The 24,966-nt window shown below is 36.6% G+C and overlaps 2 protein-coding genes across 3 annotated transcripts; one reads left to right on the top strand and one right to left on the bottom strand.

Annotated features, from left to right (window-relative positions):
- Nucleotides 1–10,004: 10,004 nt before the first annotated feature.
- Nucleotides 10,005–14,715, bottom strand: LOC126694535 (uncharacterized). Of its 2 annotated transcripts, none has more exons than XM_050390869.1 (5): nucleotides 14,313–14,715; nucleotides 12,306–12,470; nucleotides 11,690–11,740; nucleotides 11,359–11,451; nucleotides 10,005–10,337 (listed from the first exon to the last, which is right to left on the bottom strand). In XM_050390869.1, the coding sequence occupies exons 2-5, from the start codon at nucleotides 12,468–12,470 to the stop codon at nucleotides 10,278–10,280; spliced, it is 369 nt and encodes a 122-aa protein (XP_050246826.1). In that variant the 5' UTR covers nucleotides 14,313–14,715; the 3' UTR covers nucleotides 10,005–10,277. The 2 variants fall into 2 exon arrangements, with proteins under 2 accessions (XP_050246826.1, XP_050246825.1); XM_050390868.1 differs by having other exon boundaries at nucleotides 12,306–12,462.
- A 3,225-nt stretch (nucleotides 14,716–17,940) lies between these two features.
- Nucleotides 17,941–23,586, top strand: LOC126694534 (prohibitin-1, mitochondrial-like). The gene is made up of 6 exons (XM_050390867.1): nucleotides 17,941–18,087; nucleotides 18,807–18,987; nucleotides 19,340–19,456; nucleotides 22,102–22,272; nucleotides 22,504–22,716; nucleotides 23,067–23,586. Exons 2-6 carry the CDS (start codon nucleotides 18,811–18,813, stop codon nucleotides 23,259–23,261), a joined length of 873 nt encoding a protein of 290 aa, XP_050246824.1. The 5' UTR covers nucleotides 17,941–18,087; nucleotides 18,807–18,810; the 3' UTR covers nucleotides 23,262–23,586.
- Nucleotides 23,587–24,966: the final 1,380 nt, after the last annotated feature.

Raw genomic sequence — 24,966 nt, 5'->3', positions numbered from 1 at the left:
GAAATGGGAAATGAATGAATAGAAGAAAGGGATCCACAACGACGTCGTTTGAAAAATAAAATAATAAAGGATAATGGGTTATATACTAATTTGATCTTCCAATTATGATTTATGGGATAATAAATACAATCTAGTCTCTCAACTATTAATTGTGTTAATCTAACTCCTAGATTATCAAAAAAGTGTTAATATAACCCGACTTTCAAAATCAACTCAATCTCATCCTTAAATCTCACTTTCATTTAAGTTTAACAAAATTAATTGATGTGGCAAGGGGACAAATGTTATGTTATTATGAAAAGTGTGAAATTTTCATAATTAAGTCAATTTGAACTATTAGTTATGTACTTATGTTAAAACTTAAAATTTAACAAAGAGAAGATCATATGATGAAATTGATTTGATTTTGAAAGTTAAGGAACTAAATTGCCACAATTAATTAATAATTAAGGGACCAAATTAATAACTTAAACAACTAATATCTACAAACACTAGAGACCATTAATTGTTTAAAGTACAAAACTAGCAATAAATTATCCTACTGGCTATAATTATCGACATAAAATTTACTAGCTAGTCACAAATAATTTGTGACTAGCTAGTAAATTTGATAGAGAAATTTTCACCCATTTGTGCACACTGGCACAACTCCAATCCAAGCTATATGTATCCATCAAAAACCAAACAAACTTAAAATAACTTGTTTCTTAATCACTGCAAAGTCTGCATTGCATATACAGGTTTCTTTTGCCTTCAATTGGTTTTGATTCCAATTACAGGTTTCTTTTGCCTTCAATTGGTTTTGATTCCAATAACTCTGTCTCTCAAACACGCATATATTTATATACTCCCTCCGTCCCACTTTGTTTGTCATATTTGAAAAGTCAAACTTTTTAAGGGAATATCATTTATTGTCTTGTCTACCTTTTAAAAATGTATAAGTTTCCAAAACTATCCTTAAATAAATTTATCAAAAAATTGAATTATTAATAGAAACATTAGTAAATATGGGTATAATAGGAACATTAGTAAATTAATAACTCTTATTTTTAGAAACAGGACAATAATTTGGGATATCCCAAAATGGAATAGAAGACAAACAAAGTGGGACGAAGGGAGTATAATTTTTACACAGATATATGAAAAAGTGTCATATCAATAACATTTTCACTACAAAATTTAAATGGTAAATTGTTATTGATTTTAATTTGAACTCACCACTTAAATAGTCCACACGAGAGAGAGAGAGGACACGCCCAAGTAACACAATACACCACAACCCTAGAGCTCTATATATCCAACTTTCTCACACACAACCAAATCTACGCTAAAAACCATTCTCTCACTCTTATCACAATTCACAATTCACGACATATATGTAACATCTTTCTTCTAGTGAATTTTTTTTTTCTTGAGCTTTGCTACCCCTCTACCTGGTGCAGTTTGAGGTGCTCTTGATCAGGTCAGAATTTGTTTGCAATGATGGCAAAGGCCGCTGTAGTCACTTTGCTCGTATTGCTCCTGTTAGTGTATAGTTTAGACTAATTTAGCCCATTGGGCTTAGCCCAGTATACTGTACTTGTAATTTACTCATTTTGCTTGTACTGCACACATACCTAGCCTATATAAGGCTCTCTATTGTATATTATTTCACACACATTAATATACAGACTATTCAGTCTTTCTCACACTTTATATTCTTAACATGGTATCAGAGCCAATCCTCTGACTTTCTGGTTCCTGTGGACATCTCCGGCGTTCTTCCGCTGCCCTCGCCTTCATCCAGTAGCCACTGTCAGAAGCGAGTCACCGCTGTCACGCCCACAGTCCCGAGCAAAACCCAACCAAGAACGGCCAGAAAACACTTCAAACGCGCCCCCACGCGCCGCCTGAAGTTTCTGCCTCACGAGCACGCGCTCCACGCGCCGCCACGCGCCGTCAGTCTCACTCACGCGCCCCACGCGCCAGACGGACTTCCTCCACGCGCCCTCACGCGCTTACACGCGCCCCACGCGCCAGCTCTTTTTCGCGATCTGCCACGTCGGCCCTAGTGTGACGTCACCCTGCCACGTCAACACACGTCAGCCGTTGACTGGACCAGACTTGACCGTTGACTTTGACCGTGACCGTTGACTTTGACCGTTGACCAAGTCAAAATTTTTCAACAGGACCTGTCTTGCTCAGTTTTTCGCGTAGATTCTGATTTTGGGCTCCTTTTCTGCATTTGAGGTATCTAAATATCACTTTTTGGTCATTTTCTTCATTATGGCTCAACAAAGTGAACGAGATATCATACGTCCTATCACCATCATGTTGGATGGTCCTACTAGCTATCATGCATGGTCTCAGAATATGACCGTCTTTCTCAAGGGTCGTAAACTGTGGAAATATGTGACTGGTTCAATTCCTAAGCCAGTACCAAACCCTAAGTCCAAAGCCACAGCTGCTGAAGAGTCTTCCAAGACTGCTGTTACAACAGATGATTATGAAGAACGTCTAGAAGAATGGGAGAGTATTCAGAGTAAGATCTTATCTTGGTTTATCAATACCTCTATTCCCTCTATTCATAATCTTCTTCCTCGTCTTGAAACTGCTGAGGCTGCTTGGAAATTTTTGGCCGATCGTTATAACTGCACTAATGATTCAAGCTTGGAGTTTCACATTGAATCCAAGCTTTATCAAATGCGCCAAGAGACAGGTCAGTCTATTTCTGATTTTTATTCTCAGACTTCTACTATGTGGGAACAACTCTCTGCTGCAGATCCTCCACTGGTGTGTTCTAAGGACATTGAGCTCTTTGTCAAATATCGGGATCGCCGTAGATTTATGCACTTCATGATGGGTTTACGTGATGATTTTGAGCCTACTAGGGCTTCTCTACTTAGCCGATCTCCTACTCCTTCTCTTGATGCTGCAGTAAAGGAGCTCATTTCTGAGGAGAATCGTCGGCCCACTTATCACATGACATCATCTGATCATGTCTTGGCTACACCCTCACCACAGCCTCCCATTGTTGCATTTACTGCTCCTCCGCGAATAAACTCCGGGCGTCCCACCTCTCAGTCTTCCAAAGGTGCTCACTGCAAGTTTTGCCGTGCCAAAGGCCATGACATCTCTGTTTGTCGTAAGCTACAGAAATTTGTGCAAGAGCAGAATAAAACTTCTCTTCCTCAGGCAGCTGCTGTATGTCCTTCAGATCCATCGATTCCTACAGGTCCATCTTTGGCTTCCTCACTTACTACGGCTGATATTGAGGCAGTTGTTCAACAGGTTTTATCCCGCACTTCCACTGCCCTTTCTGTCACCTCAGGTAAACAACCTTGGTTTTTTGATACTGCATGTTGTAACCATATGACTCCTGATGAATCCCAATTTTCTGATAAGGCACCCTTAGAACATCCAATCACCATTTACACTGCTGATGGAACTCCTATGCCTGTTAGTCATAAAGGAACAATCTCTTCTTCTTGTTTATCCCTTAGTGACACTTTTCATATTCCAAAGTTATCCCTCAATTTGCTTTCTGTTGGTCAACTTTGCGAATTAGGCGTAGATCTTCTATTTACTAATCATGGTGTGGATGTGCAGGATCCCCGGACGGGTCAAGTGCTTGGGACAGGCCGTAAGGTTGGTCGCATGTTTGAGGTTCATGACTTGAAGATTCCTTCACAAGTTGTTTCTGCAGCTGCTACAACTGCCACCTCCTCACCTGATCTATGGCATGCTCGTCTTGGTCATCCATCCTTATCTCGTCTTCAATTGTTAGCTTCTCAAGGTCATTTAGGTTCAGTTCAGTTTTCAAAATTTGATTGTACTTCCTGTCATTTTGGCAAACAAACAAAATTGCCATTTAATAAAAGTGACTCATTTTCTTCTGCTCCTTTTGATCTTATACATTCTGATATTTGGGGTCCTGCACCTGTTCCCACTGAGGAGGGATCTAAATATTTTGTCATATTTGTGGATGATTTTTCTCGGTATACTTGGATTTATCTGCTTCACCATAGGTCTGAACTTGTGTCTATTTACCAAACATTTCATAAAATGATTGAAACACAGTTCAATTGCACCGTTAAAGTCTTTCGATCAGATAATGCTCAAGAATATAATGATAAATCTTTCCTATCCTTTTTAGACAGACATGGTACTCTTCCTCAGCGGTCTTGTTCTTACACCTCTCAACAAAATGGTCGTGCAGAACGAAAACATCGTCACATTCTTGATGTTGTCCGCACCCTTCTCATTTCTGCCTCTCTTCCTGAGCGATTTTGGGGTGAGGCCGCACTCACTGCTGTGCACACTATTAATCGTATTCCTTCACCAACTACACACAACAAATCACCATTTGAGCTTCTCTATGGTCAAACTCCTGACTACTCCTCTCTTCGGGTTTTTGGTTGTGCTTGCTTTGTCTCTCTTCCTCCTCATGAACGAACAAAACTCCAACCTCGTACTCGTCTCTGTTGTTTCCTTGGTTATGGTGTGTCTCAAAAAGGGTTTCGCTGCTATGATCCCATTTCTCATCGCCTTCGTGTCTCCCGTCATGTTGAGTTTTGGGAACATCGTCCTTTCACGAGTCTTCAGCAGTTTCCTACATCTTCTTCCTCAGAGTCTTCCATTTTTACTGATCTTTTTCTCCCTCTCTATCCTGAACTTGTGGAGGATTCTTCAGCATCGACTGCCTCTCCAGACGACTCATCTCCGGTTCTGTCTCTGGCATATGACCCGCCTGTCTTGGATCTTGTGGCACCACCCTCTCCTGAGTCTCCTATTGGTCCTGAACTTCGTCGTTCCACTCGGGTAAGCATTCCTCCCCCTTATCTCACTGATTATCATTGCTCTTTTGCTCTTGCCACTCTCTATGAACCTCACACCTATCGTGAGGCTCATACTGACCTTCTTTGGCAGCAAGCTATGAATGAAGAACTAGATGCCCTTCATAAGAATCACACGTGGGATATGGTTGATTTGCCTCCTGGTCAGTCTAGTAGGTTGTAGGTGGGTTTACAAGATCAAGACCAAGGCTGATGGATCTGTTGAACGATACAAGGCTCGCCTAGTTGCCAAGGGCTTTACTCAGGAGTATGGTATTGATTATGAGGAAACATTTGCTCCTGTTGCTCGTCTTACATCTGTTAGATGTCTCATTGCTGTGGCTGCTGTTCGCCATTGGCCTCTTTATCAAATGGATGTGAAGAATGCTTTCCTCAATGGCGACCTCCATGAAGAAGTGTACATGCAACCACCCCCTGGCTATCCACACTCAGGCAATCAAGTTTGCCGCCTTCGCCGTGCTCTTTATGGCCTCAAGCAGGCTCCTCGAGCTTGGTTTGAAAAGTTTAGCTCAGTTGTTGCTCAGCAGGGTTTCACTTCGAGTCCTCATGACACTGCTCTCTTTGTTCGGAGATCCTCTGCTGGTATCACTCTTATTCTTCTTTATGTTGATGATATGATTATTACTGGAGATGATTCTGCAGGTATCCGCTCTCTTCAGAGCTTCCTTAGTCAGCATTTTGAGATGAAAGATTTGGGCACTCTCAGCTATTTTCTTGGGCTTGAGGTTACCTCATCCTCTGATGGATACTATCTTTCCCAGGCTAAATATGCTTCTAATCTTCTCTCCAAAGCCGGTGTCACTGATAACAAGACTGTTTCCACTCCTTTGGAATACAATGCAAAGCTCACACCCTTGGACGGTGAACCTATATCCGATGCTACTCGCTATCGTCAGTTGGTTGGCAGTTTGATCTATCTCACTGTTACTCGTCCGGATATTTCACATGCCGTGGGTATGGTTAGTAAGTTCATGGATGCACCTCGTTCTGTCCACTATGCTGCTGTTCTTCGGATTCTCCGATATGTCAAAGGCACACTTTATCATGGTCTGCATTACTCCTCTCGATCTTCTCTCGAGCTTCATGCTTATTCAGATGCTGACTGGGCAGGTGATCCGACTGATCGATGCTCTATCACAGGTTTCTGTTTCCTGTTAGGTACTTCTCTGGTCTCGTGGCGCAGCAAGAAACAGGATGTGGTTTCTCGTTCTAGTACTGAGGCTGAGTATCGTGCCCTTGCCGACACCACTTGTGAGCTTGTTTGGCTTCGCTGGCTCTTGGCTGACATGGATGCTCCACAGCCCACTGCCACTCCTCTTTATTGTGACAATCGTAGTGCTATCTACATTGCTCATAATGATGTCTTCCATGAACGCACTAAGCATATTGAGATCGACTGCCACATCACTCGCCAGCATCTTAAGAAAGGAAATCTCCAGTTATTCTCCATCTCCTCTGCTGACCAGCCTGCTGATATCTTTACCAAGACTCACCCGCCTGGTCGTCTTCGAGATCTTATATCCAAACTCCAGTTGGCTTCCTCCTTGCCACCTCGAGTTTGAGGGGGGATGTTAGTGTATAGCTTAGACTAGTTTAGCCCATTGGGCTTAGCCCAGTATACTGTACTTGTAGTTTACTCCTTTTACTTGTACTGCACACATACCTAGCCTATATAAGGCTCTCTATTGTATATTATTTCACACACATTAATATACAGACTATTCAGTCTTTCTCACACTTTATATTCTTAACAGCTCCCATGTTTGTGAAGAAACTACATGGCTTCTGCCATCTTTGTGAAGAAAATTCCAATCAATACCTGTCCCAACAGCTTACAACCAAAGCAAGATCTTCCATATATGTTTTAGATTTTAGAAATGACATTCACATATATGGCTATTTTTCTTTATGCGACATGGTAAATCTTTTTATTTATTGAAATATTTTGGATTTTTTTTTTTTTTTTAAATGTCAACTGTGCAAGAGGAATGTTGGTCAAAAAGACCCTCTTCTCTCAAACTACTAGAATTTTTATTCTTTATTTTTTTTTAATGAAAATTAGAACTGTGTGTTCATTTTCCTTCTTTTGATTTTTTTTTGGTTAATGATCATGTGTCGTTCTGTATTATGATTCTCGTGTATTGATTTTATTTCATTCTACTTTTTCTTATTGCTGGTGTGCTTCTAATATAATGGGTGTTTATTGATTATTGCAAGGCTGAAACTTTAAAGTTAAAATAGTTAATACTTAATATCAAACCGCAAGTTTCTTTTCTTCTTTTTTCTGCTAATCATCAAACCGCAAGTTTGTAACGTTTTCTCTTCTACCAATTTGGATAGTTGAGATAAAGTATATGTGAAAATGTGTGGTACTTAAATGAAGTGATGAAATCTAAATCCAACTTAAAAAAAACAAATTAAGTACACACTACACTGCTAATAAATGAGCTTATTTGTTCTCTTAAATATTGAAAAGAAGACAAACAAAATATAATCAAGTTTCTTCTTCTTCTTCTTTTTCCTTTTTTTTTTTTTTTTTTTTTTTTTTTATGGCATGTGGAAAAAAAATTGTATATATTGGGTTAACTTGACCCTCGAAAACTGGGAAGGGTAATAAGATTTAGACTAGACATGGCAAAACGGGTCAGACCCGTTTTGACCCGACCCGTTTGACCTGCAACCCGTTTGACCCGTAACCCGATTGACCCGTTTAAAAATGACCCGTTTTGACCCGTGACCCGTTTTGACCCGCGACCCGATTGACCCGACCCGAACCCAAACCCAAACCCGACCCGACCCGAACCCGAACCCGACCCGCACATTTTGCCACGTTTACCAATGTTGAGTAGATTTAGATTGAGGTGTAATTTTTATAAAATATTTACTTATTCTTTTTTACTTAATATGTTATGTACTCCATTATAGTTTGTTATTTTTTACTTGCCACCTTTATTTTCTCTTCCTACTTTAAATAGATTGAAGATTATACCAAGATTAGTTTCTAGAAAGCTGGAACAGGAGTTGCACCAAATTTAGGTATCAATTTAAGTGTTTAGTGGTAATTGGTAACAATATCACTAGTGAGAATCTAATCACAATTAAGGAACTCATAAACAATTGATAGATTGCATCTATTTCCAAAAAAAAAAAAAAAATTGTTTGAAAAATACGGGTCAACTCGACCCGACTCACGACCCGACTCAACCCGCGACCCGTTTGACCCGCAACCCGATTGACCCGTTTTAAAAATGACCCGTTTTGACCCGTGACCCGTTTGACCCGCAAACCCGATTGACCCGACCCGAACCCGACCCGACCCGCCCGTTTTGCCACGTCTAATTTAGACATAATAGCTAGCATGCATTTTACCTAGGCTAACCCAATATGGGCTAATTGGGTTATATTTTTGGGTTGGAAAAAAAAAAATTAGACAAGCTTAATAGCTAGCATACATTGTACATGTACCTAGTGGCTAGCTCGGCCTATATGGGTTAATTTTTGAGATGGACATAAATCAAAGTATCAAACCAACCAAACGCAACACACACAAGTAACACAATACATTATTTATAGTATACGCCCACAACCCTAAAGCCCTCTATATATATCCAACAAATACATGTCTGTGTCACAACTTTCTACAACCAAAACCTCCAAGAAGATCACTACAAGTACAAGATCTTCCCAAATTATTTCGTACACTTCCCAACCCAAAATGAACATTACAAAGGATTCTTTAATACCCTATCCATGACTGAAAAATAAGTTTTTTTTTTTTCAATCATTATTTGAGTTGGGATGTATGAAACTAATGTTTTCTTAAATAGTACTCCAAGTTGGGATTTTCTATTTACTAAATGAATGCTTATATGAGTTGGAATTTTCTTTTCCCACTCAAGTGGATGCGAGGTAACATTTAACAATCTTGCCTAGGAAACATGAGCTTCTCAACATTAGGCACTATTTCCCCTCCCAAAATATAGCAAAAGTCTTCAATTTTGGATTTGTGTCTAAAAACAAGTTTTATTTATTTAAGTGGTAAGGGATGGGGTTGGATCTTGGGTTGGACACATTCATGATGCATCATGCAAGCATTAGATTTTTTTTTTTTTTTTTTTAATCTAATTGATCCTATTTTGTAGGGTTCATAGAAATTTGCTACAAAAGAAAGAAAAATAAATAAATAAAAGAACTTTCATATTGTTATAAGCCAAGATGCATCTGTCCCACGAGGCTACTGACCTACTTTTGATGTTATTTTTGGGCAAGTCAATCAGAGACCTTTCATATTGTTGACTGCGACGGCAAACAATCAGAGACCTTCATTTGCCTCAATTTAAAGCATTCCACCCACCCACATTTTTTAATGTAGAGACAATTGATGGGTGTTAATGCATTTACTACTCCTCTTGTCTCTTCTCCTCAACAACTTTGGAACAGACCCCACCTACCCAGCCCCATAAAAAAATTAAAAAAAAAAAAAGAAAAAAAAGAAAAAAGAAAAAGGATACAGATGGAATTCAAGTCAGATTCATTTGTGATATCAGGAGTGACATAAACTATTCCCAAGAGGTATACACATTGAATAAAATTAAATAACACAAAACAGATGCATACACGTTAATTGTTGAGTTAAATAGCATGCTTCTAATTTTTTAATCAACCTGTTGAATTAAAAACTCAGTCTCACTTGCTCAATACTATCTTCATCGATTTAAAAATGTGCCATTAGGGTTTAGTTTGATTACTACTAGAATTCATTCTCCCCTATGAGATCCTTATAACTCAACTAGTAAAGACTCTTGTCATTTAAATAAAAATTGAAATTCAAACCTCACTTACACCAAAAACTAATTGGTGTCCTAATCTTTTGATACGGTTTATTTATCATACCTCTCATTAAAAAGGTAATTAATAATTTTTTTTTTTAAAATCTTCCTTGTGAACTCAAAACTGTTGTGAGAATTGAGTAAAAACGGCGCAGCCTATCTTAAAGATTCATCAGAAACAGATATTTCATATTACTATATTAGTAATTTAGAAGAACAAACATGTGGAGCTTTTACCAAGAGCCTTGTAGAGTTATTGCTTAGTAGCATTGTCCAACTCTCCCCTGGAAAAGAACAAATCTCCTTCCCCCAATTATAACGAAAATAAAAACTGCGGAGCTTTTGGTAAGAATTGTTAATCCAGGATCATTATAGAAGATAGTTGAACATTTTAGACCAATAACAAGGAATTAATTACATCTAACATTAAGCCACTCGTATGAAGACTAGTATGCATACATCAAATTAAGAATCACTATAGTCTCAACTCTGAAACCTCTCTTTCCAAATCCAAATCTCAATGCAGAAAAGCTTCTGACCACATTGAAAGCTTGCCAGCTTGGTAATTGTTGACTAGAATGACCAAAATATTGCCATTCACTATATCATCCCCTTAACTAGAACCTCTCATGAGGAGCGCTACCACACATCCCAATATAGCACCTGCAACAACCTACAGAAATACCAACGGAACAATATTCGTTTAGTCATATCATTAGTATAACAAGTTTTTAGTCATTTTGATCGAGGAAAAAAAAATCACACAAAACAAACAGATCATTCACTCTCAAGTCTCATGTTTCAAACCATAAGATTGAGCATGCGAATGGTGTGTGTATGATCAACTTTAAGGATGAATGAGTTCAAATAGAACATTTATGCCTTGACTATCAAAAGGAATTCCGGCAACCTTTTTGTCTTCAACAAAAAATGCAATTGCACTATGGACGTAAAAGGAACAAGTACCAGGCTACCAGCTACAGCTATGAAGAGGTTAAAACAGGCCATTTTGTTGGCGTGAGAACTACATTATCAGCTTCACTTGTTCCCATTAGAATGGACATATAATAGACACCTCTTGAGATCAATAGACTTTGCAAGGCAAGACATTGATTCTCAAAGTAGCTTCCTACCACTAATATGATTATAATTGAAGTAACAGCTTCGAGAAAAAAATAGATCAATAGCTGCAAGAGTAAATAAATAGGTTTTCATCCATTGAGAAAATATTATAAAAAATAAAAATAAAAATAAAAAAAGGAATAAAACAATTTTTTTTAAAATTATTTTCACCTAAGGTATTAATACATTAACATCAATGGTAAGTTTTGTCACTTATGTCAAAGAAATTAAATAGGTAAGATCTCCATGCCTTGAGAAGTATAGAACATCATAACAAGATCTTTCTTTAACGGTATTTTGATCTATGGAGAAGTATAGAGTCTTATAGAATACAAAGTGTAATGAGTCTTAGCATTTGCACCACCAAAGGTGGACTTCCCTCTTTAGAATAGACAAACTTCAAACCATTTTCCCGCCCCTTTTTGTTTTTCATTATAGAAATTTCAATCCATATGCTAATAATATTCTGATCATTTGATCAAGCATTCAAGTCTATGTATTTGACATGAGGACAACAGAAACAATTATATCTGTATAAATAATTAAATATAGACCAAAGAAGAGCAACAGACCTGAAGCGGGGTATGACCGAGTGAATCTCGTAAAGGTCTAACATTAGAGACAGGGTGTTCAGGAGGCAGCTCACACACAATTTGATTTAGTAACTGAAATAAGCAACATACAAAATAAAATTAGCAAGGTTCCATAACAAAAACTAGCGCCAAATGCCATCATGCAAACCAAAAGAAACAGGGTAATATAGAGCCAATGATAAACACGACTAATGTTGATATAATCCAAAGGTGTCCAACAATATGTAACAAATTCCTCTTTATTTATTGCTAAGGCAATATAGACTATATGCAAGTAACAAAGTACGCTGCTAGCAATATATGATCTTACTTCAGCTTGGCGACCAGCATGAAGTCTAACTCCAGTAGCATCGTACATTACCTGCAAGGAGCCATCAATATTAATCTAGGCAGCCCAATCCCATGTAAGTTTATAGATATTGATAATAAAATAGGGATACAAACTAAAACAAGGAATGTTGTTATACAATGATTAAATGGACAAAATAACCAGAAGCTCCAGTCCCAAGGAGTCCACATGATAGCTAATAAATTTTCTTGAAGAACAATAGGCAACCATTCAATTTTTATACGAGGCTAATCAGTGGCACCTAAATGATGTAAGTCCCTTATGCAAGTAAAAGCAACCACTTCACAAGTTTTGCATTGAACCTAGTACCATAAATAAATCCTTTTGTGAAAAACTTGATAGATGCTCCATAAAAAGGACTTCAATAACCCAAGAACCTAATAGAAGTTCTTCATTCATGGTACCAGCAGTAAACTCTGACATAATAATAACAAAAAATAAATTACAAAAAGTAATAGTAAACTGCCTTACTTTCACTGCAAGCTTTTTGTACACGTGGGCAAAGACTAAAGTAATCATAAGCGAGCATGCCGACACAAACAAAAGAATGAACAAGACCTGGTTAACAAGTACATACAACGCATGCCAAGACCACCGCAACAGCAAATGCTGGTCCTCCCATTCCTTCTTGCAAGCCAATAGCAACTGCAAGAGATGTTACAGTTGCTGAATGTGACGAAGGCATTCCACCTGACCCAAGCATCCTTCGAGAATCCCATCTCTTTTCTTTGTACCTGCACATCTAGGATGATACCTTGAAAGATTAGGCAAAAATTCATTCATGATATGGGGAAATAAGAAAAAAAAAAAAAAAAAAAAAACTAGGACATATTAAAATTCACAAACAGCATTTCATTTATTAATTATTATCAATTAAAATGGTACATGTGTAAACAGGATGTGTACATAATAAAATACACCAACATTAAGCAAAAAATGAACAACTATCAAGCATCTCAAACATATTAGCAAAAGTGTAAAGAGGAACGATTCATCCACCCAAATAAAGATTTGAGGAAGGAAAGGTTGAGATCTATTACAGACTTTTCACATCCTTTAAAGGTCCTAACATTTCTCTCACACCACAAGAGATAGTGAGGGATCGCAATCCAAATCACACTATTGTTGCACTACAACCAAACTTGCCTTGTCAACTTGCAAAAAGCTCCAAACACACCCCTCGACATAACCCACAAGACCCCAAATAAAATGAACACCATACTCCAAAGCTCTTGAGCAACAAGTCATTGAAGAAGCAGATGTTTTATAGTTTTCCCAGCCAACTTATACATGACTTATACATGCAACACAATTACCTGCCGCCTCCATCAATAGTAGGATTTTCCTCAAAGCCACGGTCCAAAGAAAAAATGTCACCTTAGTTGGGACTTTAGGCTTCCACAAACTTTTCCACAGGAAGGAAGACCAGGTTGAAGGATTTAATAGTTTATAAAGGATTTGACTTCAAACATGTTCCTTGACGATGGATTCCAACAAAGTGTATCAAGTCTATTACAGCTCATCGGACTGGAATAAATGAGATGCATGAAAGTTACCATGGATTCCAGCTCCCAATCCTGAATTGTTCTGACAAAATTGATGTCCCAGTGATGGGTCTCCCCATAAATGATTAAATGGTCCAGCACTTATGCCTCTGTATCATGTGCTATTCAAAATAATTCTGGGAATCTCTCCCTCAACAGCTGCCCCCTACTTCATGAGTCTTGTGAAAAATTTATGAGTTTACCCCCTACTTCATGGTTCAAATCTCACCTCCCTCTCCCCCACTATCTACCTATCAAAAAAAAGCTATCCCATCCTGCCATTGTGTGAGGCTCACCACATTCAGCCCTTGAAACCATTTGAACACTAACCCCCACACTCTGCCGTATTTTTGGTCCACCACCCTCTGCCTAAAGCCTCACTTTTTCTAGCACTTATACCCAACTTATATTTTAAGCAAAATAAGCCAATGACAAGAAGCTATTCCAAACGGACCACAGAGAGTTCAAATATCAGTTTTCACCAAAATTCCTATATAATCCAGGAAAACAAAGATTGCCCACTAACACCCACCAAGAATGTACTAATACACAGGAATTAAAACCGAGGTTCCCCCTTACTTTCTTAGGATCCAAACTATTCCTCTGCAGAGAGAGTGACCAAATTTCAGTGACAACTGAGAACCCAAATATTTACTAAATTTTTATATAATCTAGCAAAAGCAAGAATCCCCATTAACACCCACCCACACACAAAGCAATACACAACAATCAATAAAGGGTTTATTTTTTGTCTTTCCCTTGATTTTTTGAGGACCCAAACTGTTCCTCTACACACAGAGAGGCTCCAAATTCAGTGAGAGGCTAAATATTGACTAAAAATCTTAGATAATCCAACAAAAACTTCAAAAGAGAAAGTACCCATGAAGACAAACAAACAAAGCAATCTACAGTAATAATAAAAAATGGGTTTTTTTTTTTTTTTCAATTTCCCTTTTTTCTTTTCAATTACTTTTTTGAGGACCCAATTATGGTTGTACAGAAAAAAATTGGGAGAGAGAGAGAGAGGGTATCAGTATTACCAGGTGGTGAAGAGCTTGAGAAACTGGGCGAGAGCGCAGGAGAGGAAAGCGGTGAGGAGAGGAAGGTTGGAGGGGATCATGGACGGCTCCGATCTGACTCTCGAAGACGCATCTGCGGCTGTCATCACTTCGTCCATTTCCAACCAAAAAAAAAAAAACAAAAAACACACAGAGAGACAGAGACAGAGACAAAATAATTACAGTTGGATGAAAATGTGAATGTGAGAGAGAGAAAAAGGTGTTGTTTTTACAAAGCAAACTCAGCAAAGAGAGAGAATAAACTAATCGAAATTGGCAAAGAAAGATGCAGAACTCCGAAGTGTTTATTGGTGGAGCCGCGTCAGACAGTGCGTCGCCAAGAGGGTTTCTAGTTGGAGACGCATAAATTGTTCGTGATTCGTCAACATGTCTTATTATTATTTTATCAACCAAAAAAAGAAAAAAAAAAACATATCTTATTATTATTTTTTAAGATCATGATTCCTTACAACGTCAATAACTTTATCACAGTTCACACCACATGGTCCATTTCTCTTTCTTGTCCGCATTTCCTATTCGTTTTTAAATTTGGAAAGCCGAAATCTTAAGACATAATTAAAGTAAAGGGTCATGTCCCATCAAAAGAAAAGTAAAAGAAAAGTAAAAATGTAGAGGGTTATGTTGACGGGTACGGATAATTATTAATAAATTATTTTTAAATAATTTTTATAATAAATATAAAAAATTGTCAATAACATTAATTACTTTATCATTTTTTCATAAAAACGTTCTTAAAAATAATTCTTAAACTAATGCCTTTAGGTTATTCGTTAATATTTCCCTAAAATAAAAATATACTTTGGGTAGTAAACATGCTGAATTTTGTCAAGTAATGAATATTTAAACTCAACTTGACAATAAAAGTAAAATATTCAAGTTCAGCTCGAGTTCAAACCAATTTTACAAATAATATTCAAGTTCGAGAGTAGTATCAAGCTTAAACTTAAGCTCAATATCAAACATCTGTGCTTAAGATCCAACATAAGTACATTATCAAGCTCATTTGGTTTGGACAAATGGTTTTAATTCTCAATTAATTGAAGTCTTATTACGTGTTTAGGAATAGTTTATAAACTAGCTTTCTGCTTTTTATACTTTTTAAAACCTCACTTTTTCTTTTTCTTTTTCTTTTTCTTTTTTTCTCACTTTTAAAGAATAAAAATATACTTTAGCACACTTTCAGGAAAAAAAATAAATCAGCAAAAAACTAAATAAATTGTTCCTAAACGAATAAAGTAAGACACAAGTTTATATGTCAAACCATATCAAACTTATTACCAAATTCATAAATGAGTATAAGCTTAACTTACTTTTTATCGAGTCATATTATTTATGAGTCCATTCATGAACCTTTTTTTGAGAGAGGCTTGGGCTCGGCTCATTTATTAAGCAAGTCTAAAACTAAGACTCAAGCTTTGTTTGTTCATAAACTAACAAACATGAACAAGTTTTTTATTGAACTAAGTTCAAGTTTTATAAACAATTTAGTTCATTTATAGCCGGAGTGAGAAATGCCTCAGCCTCTTCCAATAATTGGCTCACAACAAAAAAAAGTAACTCTTAATTCCCACTTTGGCTAGCAAATCAGCCAGATGGTTTCCTTCATGGTGGGTGTGATAGAATTGTGCCTCCACAAAAAACCGAAGTAGCAACCAGTGGTCAAAATCCAGGATATTGTAAGGGTGACAATTTAAACCCAAGTTAGTAGTACAATGGGTGGTGAGAAGATCCCCCAACAACTTTGGCATCTAATTCTACACTAATTTACATTTTGAAATGTAATTCTACACTAATTTTGAAATTTCAAAGTTAAATGCTAAACTGAGTTCATCTCTGAGGGCCAAAATAAAAGAGAACTTGTGCGGCCAATATTTTTAAAAAACATTTAACTCAGGTTCTCTATACCTCCAGCAGTAGCAAGCCGTGAGTTTCATAAAATAGATATAAATGTGTTTAGTTTATGAAATCTTGTCAGAGGAGGTTTCTTAGTTCATAGTAATTCTAAGAATGCTCCCTTATAGGAGGAAGTTAGTATAAAAAGTAGAACTTATTGGTTAAGGTTTTGAATTTTTCAAAGATGGTTTTTTTCTTCAAAAGGTTGGCCCTAAAAAACAGTTTTATTTCAACTTGACTAGATTTATCCATGATTTTGAAACCAAGCCGTTCAAAAAACCAAAAAAATCAGAGGTTCAAAATTTTTGAGATTAGAACAAGGTTCAACCAAAGTTAAACCGTAACGTGTCATTTAAATAATTTTTTTTTTTAAATTTGATACTTAAATTGTATTTATATATATTAATTTCTCCTTTCTTGGCCCAATGTTTTGGGCTTTGGACATGCTTATTTCCTTGTTGGGAGCAAGTTCAAGCCTAGTCATCCATGTTAGCAGCCAACCACCGCTAATGCTGCAACTGGTCGCCAGTCATGATTTTTTAAAATCTAAACTTCTCTCCCCTTTAAAAAAAAGGTTTCATATCATTGTCAAGAATGCAACAAAATACTTGAAAATGTTTTCTAAATCATTTTTAAGAATACAACCAAACACTTGAAAATATCTAATATTCCTTAAAATAATTTACAGATAGTTAATATTTTTCATCGAAACAAATGAAACTCTAGACATAACGTAAATTGATATCTTGGCCAAATGATAAAGATCAATCATCACGGAGGGGATTTATAGATTGAAAATCTACTATATCCATCAAAAAAAGAAGAAGAAGACATAAGGTAGAAGTAGGGGTGTTCGTTGTGCAGTGTGGTGGTGTTTTGGCAATTTTTAGCACCATACTTTGCGGTGCGGTTTAGCCAAAACCATAACTGCGCCGCACCTCATTTTTGCAGTCACATGTGCGGTGCAGTTTAGAGTTTAACTAAAAACCATAACCTCACCGTATCTCATTTTTGTGGTCAAATATATGGTGCGGTGCGGTGTATAAGATGCAATTTGAAACCAATATATTTTTCAAATTTTGGGCATTTTCTGCCCAACCCAAAACTAATTTTTTCCATTTGTGTTGGGCTAAATTTTAAACTATTGAGCTATTTTTCTTTATTTTGGGTTGGTTTTTTTAATTAACACTTGCTAGGGTTATTAATTTTTTTTTTTTGAAAATTAGGATTATTAAACTATTAATAATTTTTTAATATTAAAAAAATAAATATATTAATATATAGAAAGGGTGCCATGCAGTTTGTGTAGTTTCCTTTTATAAAACCGCAAATTGCACTACACCATGTGGTGCAGTGCATTGTTACTTGTAGTGCAATGCAATTATATCATTTTGCGAGCAATTTTGATGCGATTTTTGTGATTTGGTGAACACCCCTGTAGAAGAATTAAAGATTATCATGGAATGGACACAGAATTAAAAAAATTTGAGGGTCCTATTAACAAGTACTCTTAGAGTATTTATTAAATAACCATTTTAGAAAAATTTTAATACTACTTTCATGAAAAACCTAAATATTTTCAAAAAAAATCAGTTGATTTTTCATTTTCTTACAAATTTTTTTTTTTTTTTTTAAAATAACATCCTTAAAACATCAAATAACTTAACTCAAAAATCAATTATGGACCTATAAAAAAAAAATCCAATTATGGACCCAATAAATGCCCGGCCCTGTAAGTCCAAAACCTCTATCCCCACATTTCTTTTTAAGTGGCCCTTCGTTGATTTTTCTCGCTCTTAAACCCTAAACCCTCCTGTATTCATCTAGCGGTGAAGACTAGAAGGTATGGAGATCTATGAATCTCTCTCTCTCTCCCTATTTTTTCGTCTTTCTGGTCTCTGAGAAAGTTTAGGAAAAAGAAAGTAATCTATATTGTATTGTGTTTTTTGTATTTTTCTGTTTATGTTGTGTTCAGTTTGGTTGCATAGATAGTGTGGGAATGGAACGAAATCACACATTTTGGGCTCTGGGTTATAATGTATTAGATATTTCTTGACTTGGGTTTTTCATTTTCTGAGAAAAAATATTATTTTTCTGAGCAGCTAAATGATGGGGTTTTCACCATTTTGAAATTGAATAGAATCTGCTTCTATGAATGACTTGTGAATCTGTAATCTACTTGATATGAGTGCGAGTTTTAAATATCCTTTTAAGTAGAAAATGAAGTTGGGAAAACAAGTAAGAGTTGCCTGTTCGATTAAGAAAATTTGGATTTCCTTCATGTGCTGACTAATAAAATGAGGGCATTTCGTGTCTACTGGAAACAAATAAGTTTTTTTTTGGTAATCTATGTGTATTCTATTATGTTCATCTCGAGTTTCTTTTTTGTAGTTTTGATGGTTTTCTATCGTTAACATGAATTCCATTCTTCTGAGTTCATTGTTTATATTCTTACATTTATATATATGGCTTCTAGTTGGATTTCCGGTTTCTGCTTATGATGGAAGGGTTGGTTGAACACTTTCATTTGATTTTCTGACTTTAACTATACTGAAATTGCAGGAACATGAATTTCAACAACGTTAAAGTTCCCAAGGTTCCGGGTGGTGGCGCAGCTTCTACTTTGCTTAAGTTGGGACTTCTTGGTGGGGTTGGCGTGTACGCAGCTGCCAACAGTCTCTATAATGTTGACGGAGGGCATCGAGCAATTGTGTTCAATCGTATAGGTGGTGTCAAAGATCAGGTCAATATGTTGCAATAGCTTTCTTGTACTCTAGGAATTGACTATTCACATCAGACCTGATTAACTTAAAATGTTTTGAAATGTCAATGTCAGCTAGTCATTTTGTATTAATTTAAGCAATTTTCTTTTGAGAATCAAGACAATTTTGCATCCACTGGAGCTTAAAATTGGATGCTCAAGTCAAATCAAATATGATCTATTACATAGTGATGGCTTTATAATGTGATTGTTGAGCCTGGATAAAACTATTTTGTTCTCTTTCCTTCATGAAATTCATATACCTTCCATCATTGGATATGTATAGTTTCTCTTATTTTTCCAAATTTCTGGGTCTTAAATTCTGATTATGCAGGTTTATGTTGAAGGGACACACATTATCATTCCATGGTTTGAGAGGCCAATCATCTATGATGTCCGTGCACGACCCCATCTAGTGGAGAGTACTTCAGGAAGCCGTGACCTCCAGATGGTAAATGCCTTTCTTGTTTCTGTTCCAGAGAATTGCTCCAACTCTGTTGTTGATTAAATTCCCTCATGTTATGCATTCACAGCTGTGGTTTCCATAATTTACTCTCTTCTCTTAACCATTTGTATAATTTCTTTCTTCATTTTTCTTGATTTCATATATAAATTTAAGTTGGGGCATAAATGCTTTATTGTTCAGGATATTTTTAGCCATTCCTATCCAAAAAAAAATTGAAAACATTGGAGTAGATCTACCCCAGGGGAATTACTTATGTGTCATGAGAAACTGCAGGAATTCTATTCTTGTTGTTTTAAACTAAGGCTGTGTTTGTTTTGGGTGAAAATCACTTCCGAAAATGTTTTTCCGTATTACGGGTGTTTGGTTGCACATGGAAAATGTATTTTCCGGAAATGCTTTTCAGTTCACCTGTGTTGGAGTGTAAATTGATTTCCGTTTTTATTTTACCTTAAAATATCATTTTCCGGAAAACAGAGAGAGAGCTGAGTGAGACGGAGATCGCGCCCACGCACAGAGAGAGAGAGAGAGAGAGAGAGAGGAAGAAGAGACCGAACCTAGAAACCGACTCCGATGAACCCAGAAACCAACTCTGACGAACCCAGAAAACCCAAGACCAAGCTCGTTTGTCGAACCCAGAAAACCCAAGACCCAGAAAACCCATTCGTCAAACCCAGAAAACCCAAGACCTAGAAAACCCATTCGTCAAACCCAGAAAACCCATTCGATCGCACCATCTCAGACCCTCATCGCGCCAATCGCACCATCGGCAAGATCGTCGCACCCTAGCACCGATCCACCTAAAAATGATCATTCTCGTTGCACCCCAAAACCAATCGTCCTCGACCCAGATTCGTCGTCCCCGATCGCGATCTCGCTTTTGCGCTGATCGCAATCGCAGTACCGCGCTGCACGATCTAGCCTCTCGTCGAACCCAGTCGCCTCTCTCTCTTCCTTCTTCTCTCAATTTGACCGGATTATGAATTTTTTTTTTTTTCTGGGTTTTATTTGTGTTTCTAGATTGAGTAATGAAATTATATATTTGTTTGGCAACTGAGAAAATATGAGCAATAAGTAGAAAATGTGTTTTCTATGGTATTTTCAACAACACAACCAAACACCAGAAAATATTTTTCACAACATTTTTTGAAATGCAACCAAATACTTAAAAATATTTTCCTTTCCTGAAAATAGCATTTCCGGAAAATAAGTATTTTTCGGAAAATATTTTACATGAAACAAACACACCCTAAGTATTGAGGTGCCTCTTGTCATTTTATCTTTCCAGTATGCATAAAAGAAAGAATTACTGAGATTTTACTCTCTCTCTCTACGCATTGGATTTTCTTTTCCCTTTGCCTATCATTTTTTGTATGAATGTCTGCAATTATTTGAGTGTGCTTTGTTTTTTCCCCTTTCGGAGATCCGATTGACATTGGCTATAAGCATTGTTTTAGCTTTATATAATGTTAAGAACAAACTTCCTAAGTGAACAATGACCATGGGAACTAACTAGGTTTGCTTCACTGCAATATGAAAATAACTATATCATGACTATCTTTTCAGTTAAAAAAAAGGTTACAGGTTGAACACTTTGGGATATCATAGAGCTTGAAATGTGATTTCATCAAGCACTTAAATATAGCAACTGATATCACTCACAAGGTCTCAGTATCGATGCTATGTGATTTTTGTAGACTGTGTCATGATGAATCTTGCACATTACTTATCATGTTTTGATTATTTCTCTATTTGTATAGAAGATGTTAATTGCCAATATTGTAATGAATTCTAAGAACCCTTATTTGCTAGATCTTATTTTCTTTTTGTGAATTATTTTTCGAGGAGTTCGTTGAAATTATTTTTCATCAGTACTGGAAAAATGAGGGTGATGTTGCACTTAGATGCCTATATTACTATGATGTTATTTTTTCAGGCATTGACTCACCATTTAGAGTGTGGATACCATTGTCTAAAACCATGTACCCAAAAGTTTGAAATTTTTATGTAAACCTCTTGTAGTACCTCTAGGAAACTTTTTGTATTCCTGATCCTTTGTGATTGTTCTGATGTTTGTTTTTTTCTTCTCTCTCTCTTTCTTCCACGGATTTTTTCTGGATGTTAATGCTTACTTTGCCTTAATGATGTATTATGGATAGTATCAAGTTATGGGGTTGGTTGTCACACTTGTCAATTCTTCTAGTGATGTTTGAATCCTGTATGGGTTCTAGACTTGCCTCCCTGTATGTCTTGTAGTTTGTTTACTGCTTCAGTAATCTCAAAAAGTTAAAGAGTTAACACGAATTTGTTGATCCCCTCCCCCCCCCCCCCTGCCCCCCCAACCCCCCACCAAAGAGAGAGAGAAGACGAGATGCCCTCTTCTCCTCAGCTCCTCCCTATTTTTTGTGGAGTTTTCTGTACTCACATACAGATACAGTTGAAGCAGTTCTATGCCCAAAAATGCCTTCATGGTTAAGGCTGAAGAGTTTATATAGGATGTTGATGTTCTGATGGCTGTTATAATATTGTTTCTGCAAGGTTAAATTTGTTTGCTCAAATTTATTACTTGTGTGATCACAATCTGTCATATATTCTGATTTTTACATAACATGTATCTTGGTTTCACTTTATAGGTGAAAATCGGTCTTCGAGTTCTTACCCGTCCTGTGCCAAATCAGTTACCTACAATTTATCGAACCCTTGGTGAGAATTTTAATGAAAGGGTCCTGCCTTCAATTATTCATGAAACTCTGAAAGCTGTGGTTGCAAGGTATAATGCCAGCCAGCTCATTACTCAGAGAGAGGTTAGCAGCAAGGCCTATACTTTTTCACAGTTTGATTTTGCACTCCAATTCTTTATTTAAATACTGAAAGTAGTGAAAATCACCAATGGTTTGGACTTCATTTTGCATCCTTCCTGGTTAGGATTAAGTTCAATGGGCAATGGAAAGAGTTTGTGCAAATGTTCTGTTTTGCATATTTTTATCATATGGATCATTTGCTTAATCCTGATGCTTCTGACCTTTTCTTTCTAGGCTGTTAGTAGGGAAATACGGGAAGTTTTAGTAGCTCGAGCAGCCAAATTCAATATTGCACTGGATGATGTGTCAATTACGAGTTTAACTTTCGGGAAGGAATTTACAGCTGCTATTGAAGCCAAACAGGTAGCTGCACAAGAAGCTGAGAGGGCTAAATTTATTGTGGAGAAGGCTGAACAAGACAAGAGAAGTGCTATTATCAGAGCTCAGGTAATGTAGAACAAATTCTTAATCCTCAAATTTAGATACTGATATTAAATTGGATTTATGTTACTGCATACCTGTGTTTGCTCTTAACTGTTTATGAACCTTTTATAGAAAGAACTTGGTGTTTTCCCTGCTCAACATTTTTGCCCATGATATCATTGCTAGTAGAACTAATTTGGAAATATGGCAGTGGGAAATAGTGTGGGAAAAAGGGGAATCATGTCATTGCTAATCTGTAATTTTTTTATTAAGTGTCATTGCTAATCTGTAATTAAAAAGTCTTTTATGGATTTAGTGTTGCATTCTGGATGATGTAAATGTCTCACTTAATTTTCTTCTCCCGCCAATATTAGGGTGAAGCCAAGAGTGCCCAGCTGATTGGTCAAGCTATCGCCAACAATCCAGCATTTACCACTTTAAGGAAGATCGAAGCTGCGAGAGAAATTGCTCATACTGTCTCAAATTCAGCCAACAAAGTTTTCCTTGATTCAAGTGATCTGTTGCTGAACCTTCAAGAGATGAATTTAGATCCCAAGGGGAAGAAATAGGCATTTCAGGTTGCAATAAGAGTATCATCCCTATCTTTTTGTTTGTCACCTGATCAACTGTGTAGATATTTCCTCAAAAAGTGAGATGTCAGCAAATTAAATGGCTATTTTGCTTTAATGGACCATGTGAAACAATGAATTCTGTTGGCTCATCAAATTGCCAGCAACAGATAGCCACATCTCCTTTCGGATCTCTTGGAAATGTTTTTCTTGAGAAACACTAAATTGTTGCATTCTTTATGAATGTCTCTATGGACCAAGTCTCTTTCGTTTTGTCATAAAACAGCAGTTATATTTAAATTTTTACACCTTTTTCTTCTCTGAATTCCTTTGTTTGCTGGATATTGCATATATTTTGATGATCGAACAGTTTACTCAACTATTTGATGCGCCAGATGTCTAGATTTCGGTTACTTATAATAATAATAATAATAATAAAAAAAAAAAAAAAGCAGGTATAGATTTCATGAATAATTTATACAAGATCAGCATCAAGTATATTTGTTTGTAGCTTAAACTTTTGTTTCCTTTTGAGTGGCATGTGAATCACGGGGTGGATTTAAAGTATAACCTCCAGATTGAGTCTGGATTTGTGGACCAGCAGTGTGTTGGACTGCAATTTGCAATTCATGTGTTTGCAAGCATGTTACTATGACAATTGGAGAATGTGCCCTGGGCACAATTTAGGCCTTTTCTTTTTCTATGGATGAAACTGTAGGTGAAGTATACACAGAATATAATCCCAGGTCAAGTGGTGCTGTTGGCCAGTGGCCAGAGTGGATGCCCCATTTATCCAATACCAACAAGTGACCCATATTTGGCCATTTGCCTTTTGCCTTATCCTAATCTAGCTTACTTGTATATAACTCTTAAATTGCTCTTATGTTTTTGCAGTAATGTTGTTCAATGACATGGGTGGTCTGAAGTCTGAAATTGGCTGGACTGGATGGACGGTGTTTGTAATACACCTCTGGTTCAAACAAATAGTTGCCCTATAGCTTTTTAGTAATCAGGCTCATGTGTCGCTTTGGTAAATGAGGTGGTGGAAATGGTTGGTCCAATTGAGAGAAGGATTAGTGAAGTCAGACTCGTTTACAATGTACCTGGCGAAATTGTGAGGATGGCTTTGGGTTGGCCCCAAGGATTATATGATAATAATGCTCGAGCCCACCCTGATTATATGATCTGCCTAAAGTTATGGTAATTGTGGAACTTTTGATTAAGTTCATTGAGATGTTTTATCATTTAATCAGATACATGTGACTGAATACCCAACCTTAGGAAAAAATTCTTTGGTAAATTAGCATTTAGCAATAACTTCTTAAATACAAATAATTAGTACAAGAACCACACATGAAATGCTATGTTATCTTCACTCATCTAAGATGCAGGAACAAAGATCCAGAGCTCAAGTACCAATCCATTCAATAAAATTTAGTCTAAATGATGAATTTTATTTTCATAAGCTAGATTAGAGTTCATTATTTGAGAAGGGAAGGTTTTAAAATGTAGAACACCCCATTATGCTGCTTAATATTCCTGTCTGAAATGTCAACAAATATAAGATGAATTTTATTATATAAGCGTATCAAGCCATGATTATATGTAAGAAAAAAGGTTGGGTGTTAAATATGTAGAGCATTCTAGCTCATGTAAAATAGCATAAAGCCTAAAATATAGACAACGAATCCCAAAAATCATCCAT

Source organism: Quercus robur, chromosome 8 (assembly GCF_932294415.1).
Source record: "Quercus robur chromosome 8, dhQueRobu3.1, whole genome shotgun sequence".
Taxonomy (NCBI): Eukaryota; Viridiplantae; Streptophyta; class Magnoliopsida; order Fagales; family Fagaceae; genus Quercus; species Quercus robur.
Note: the sequence above shows the minus strand (reverse complement) of the source record. Positions and strands in the feature narration are given on the sequence as shown.

Excerpts from the sequence above, each read along its gene's own strand:
- LOC126694535 (XM_050390868.1), bottom strand. The coding sequence starts at position 14,449 with ATGGACGAAGTGATGACAGCCGCAGATGCGTCTTCGAGAGTCAGATCG. Across the intron at positions 11,741-12,305 it reads CGGTGGTCTTGGCATGCGTT|GTAATGTACGATGCTACTGG; the intron begins GTATGTACTTGT and ends GGCTCCTTGCAG. Across the intron at positions 11,452-11,689 it reads ATGCTGGTCGCCAAGCTGAA|TTACTAAATCAAATTGTGTG; the intron begins GTAAGATCATAT and ends TGCTTATTTCAG.
- LOC126694534 (XM_050390867.1), top strand. The coding sequence starts at position 18,811 with ATGAATTTCAACAACGTTAAAGTTCCCAAGGTTCCGGGTGGTGGCGCA. Across the intron at positions 18,988-19,339 it reads TAGGTGGTGTCAAAGATCAG|GTTTATGTTGAAGGGACACA; the intron begins GTCAATATGTTG and ends CTGATTATGCAG. Across the intron at positions 19,457-22,101 it reads GAAGCCGTGACCTCCAGATG|GTGAAAATCGGTCTTCGAGT; the intron begins GTAAATGCCTTT and ends TTCACTTTATAG.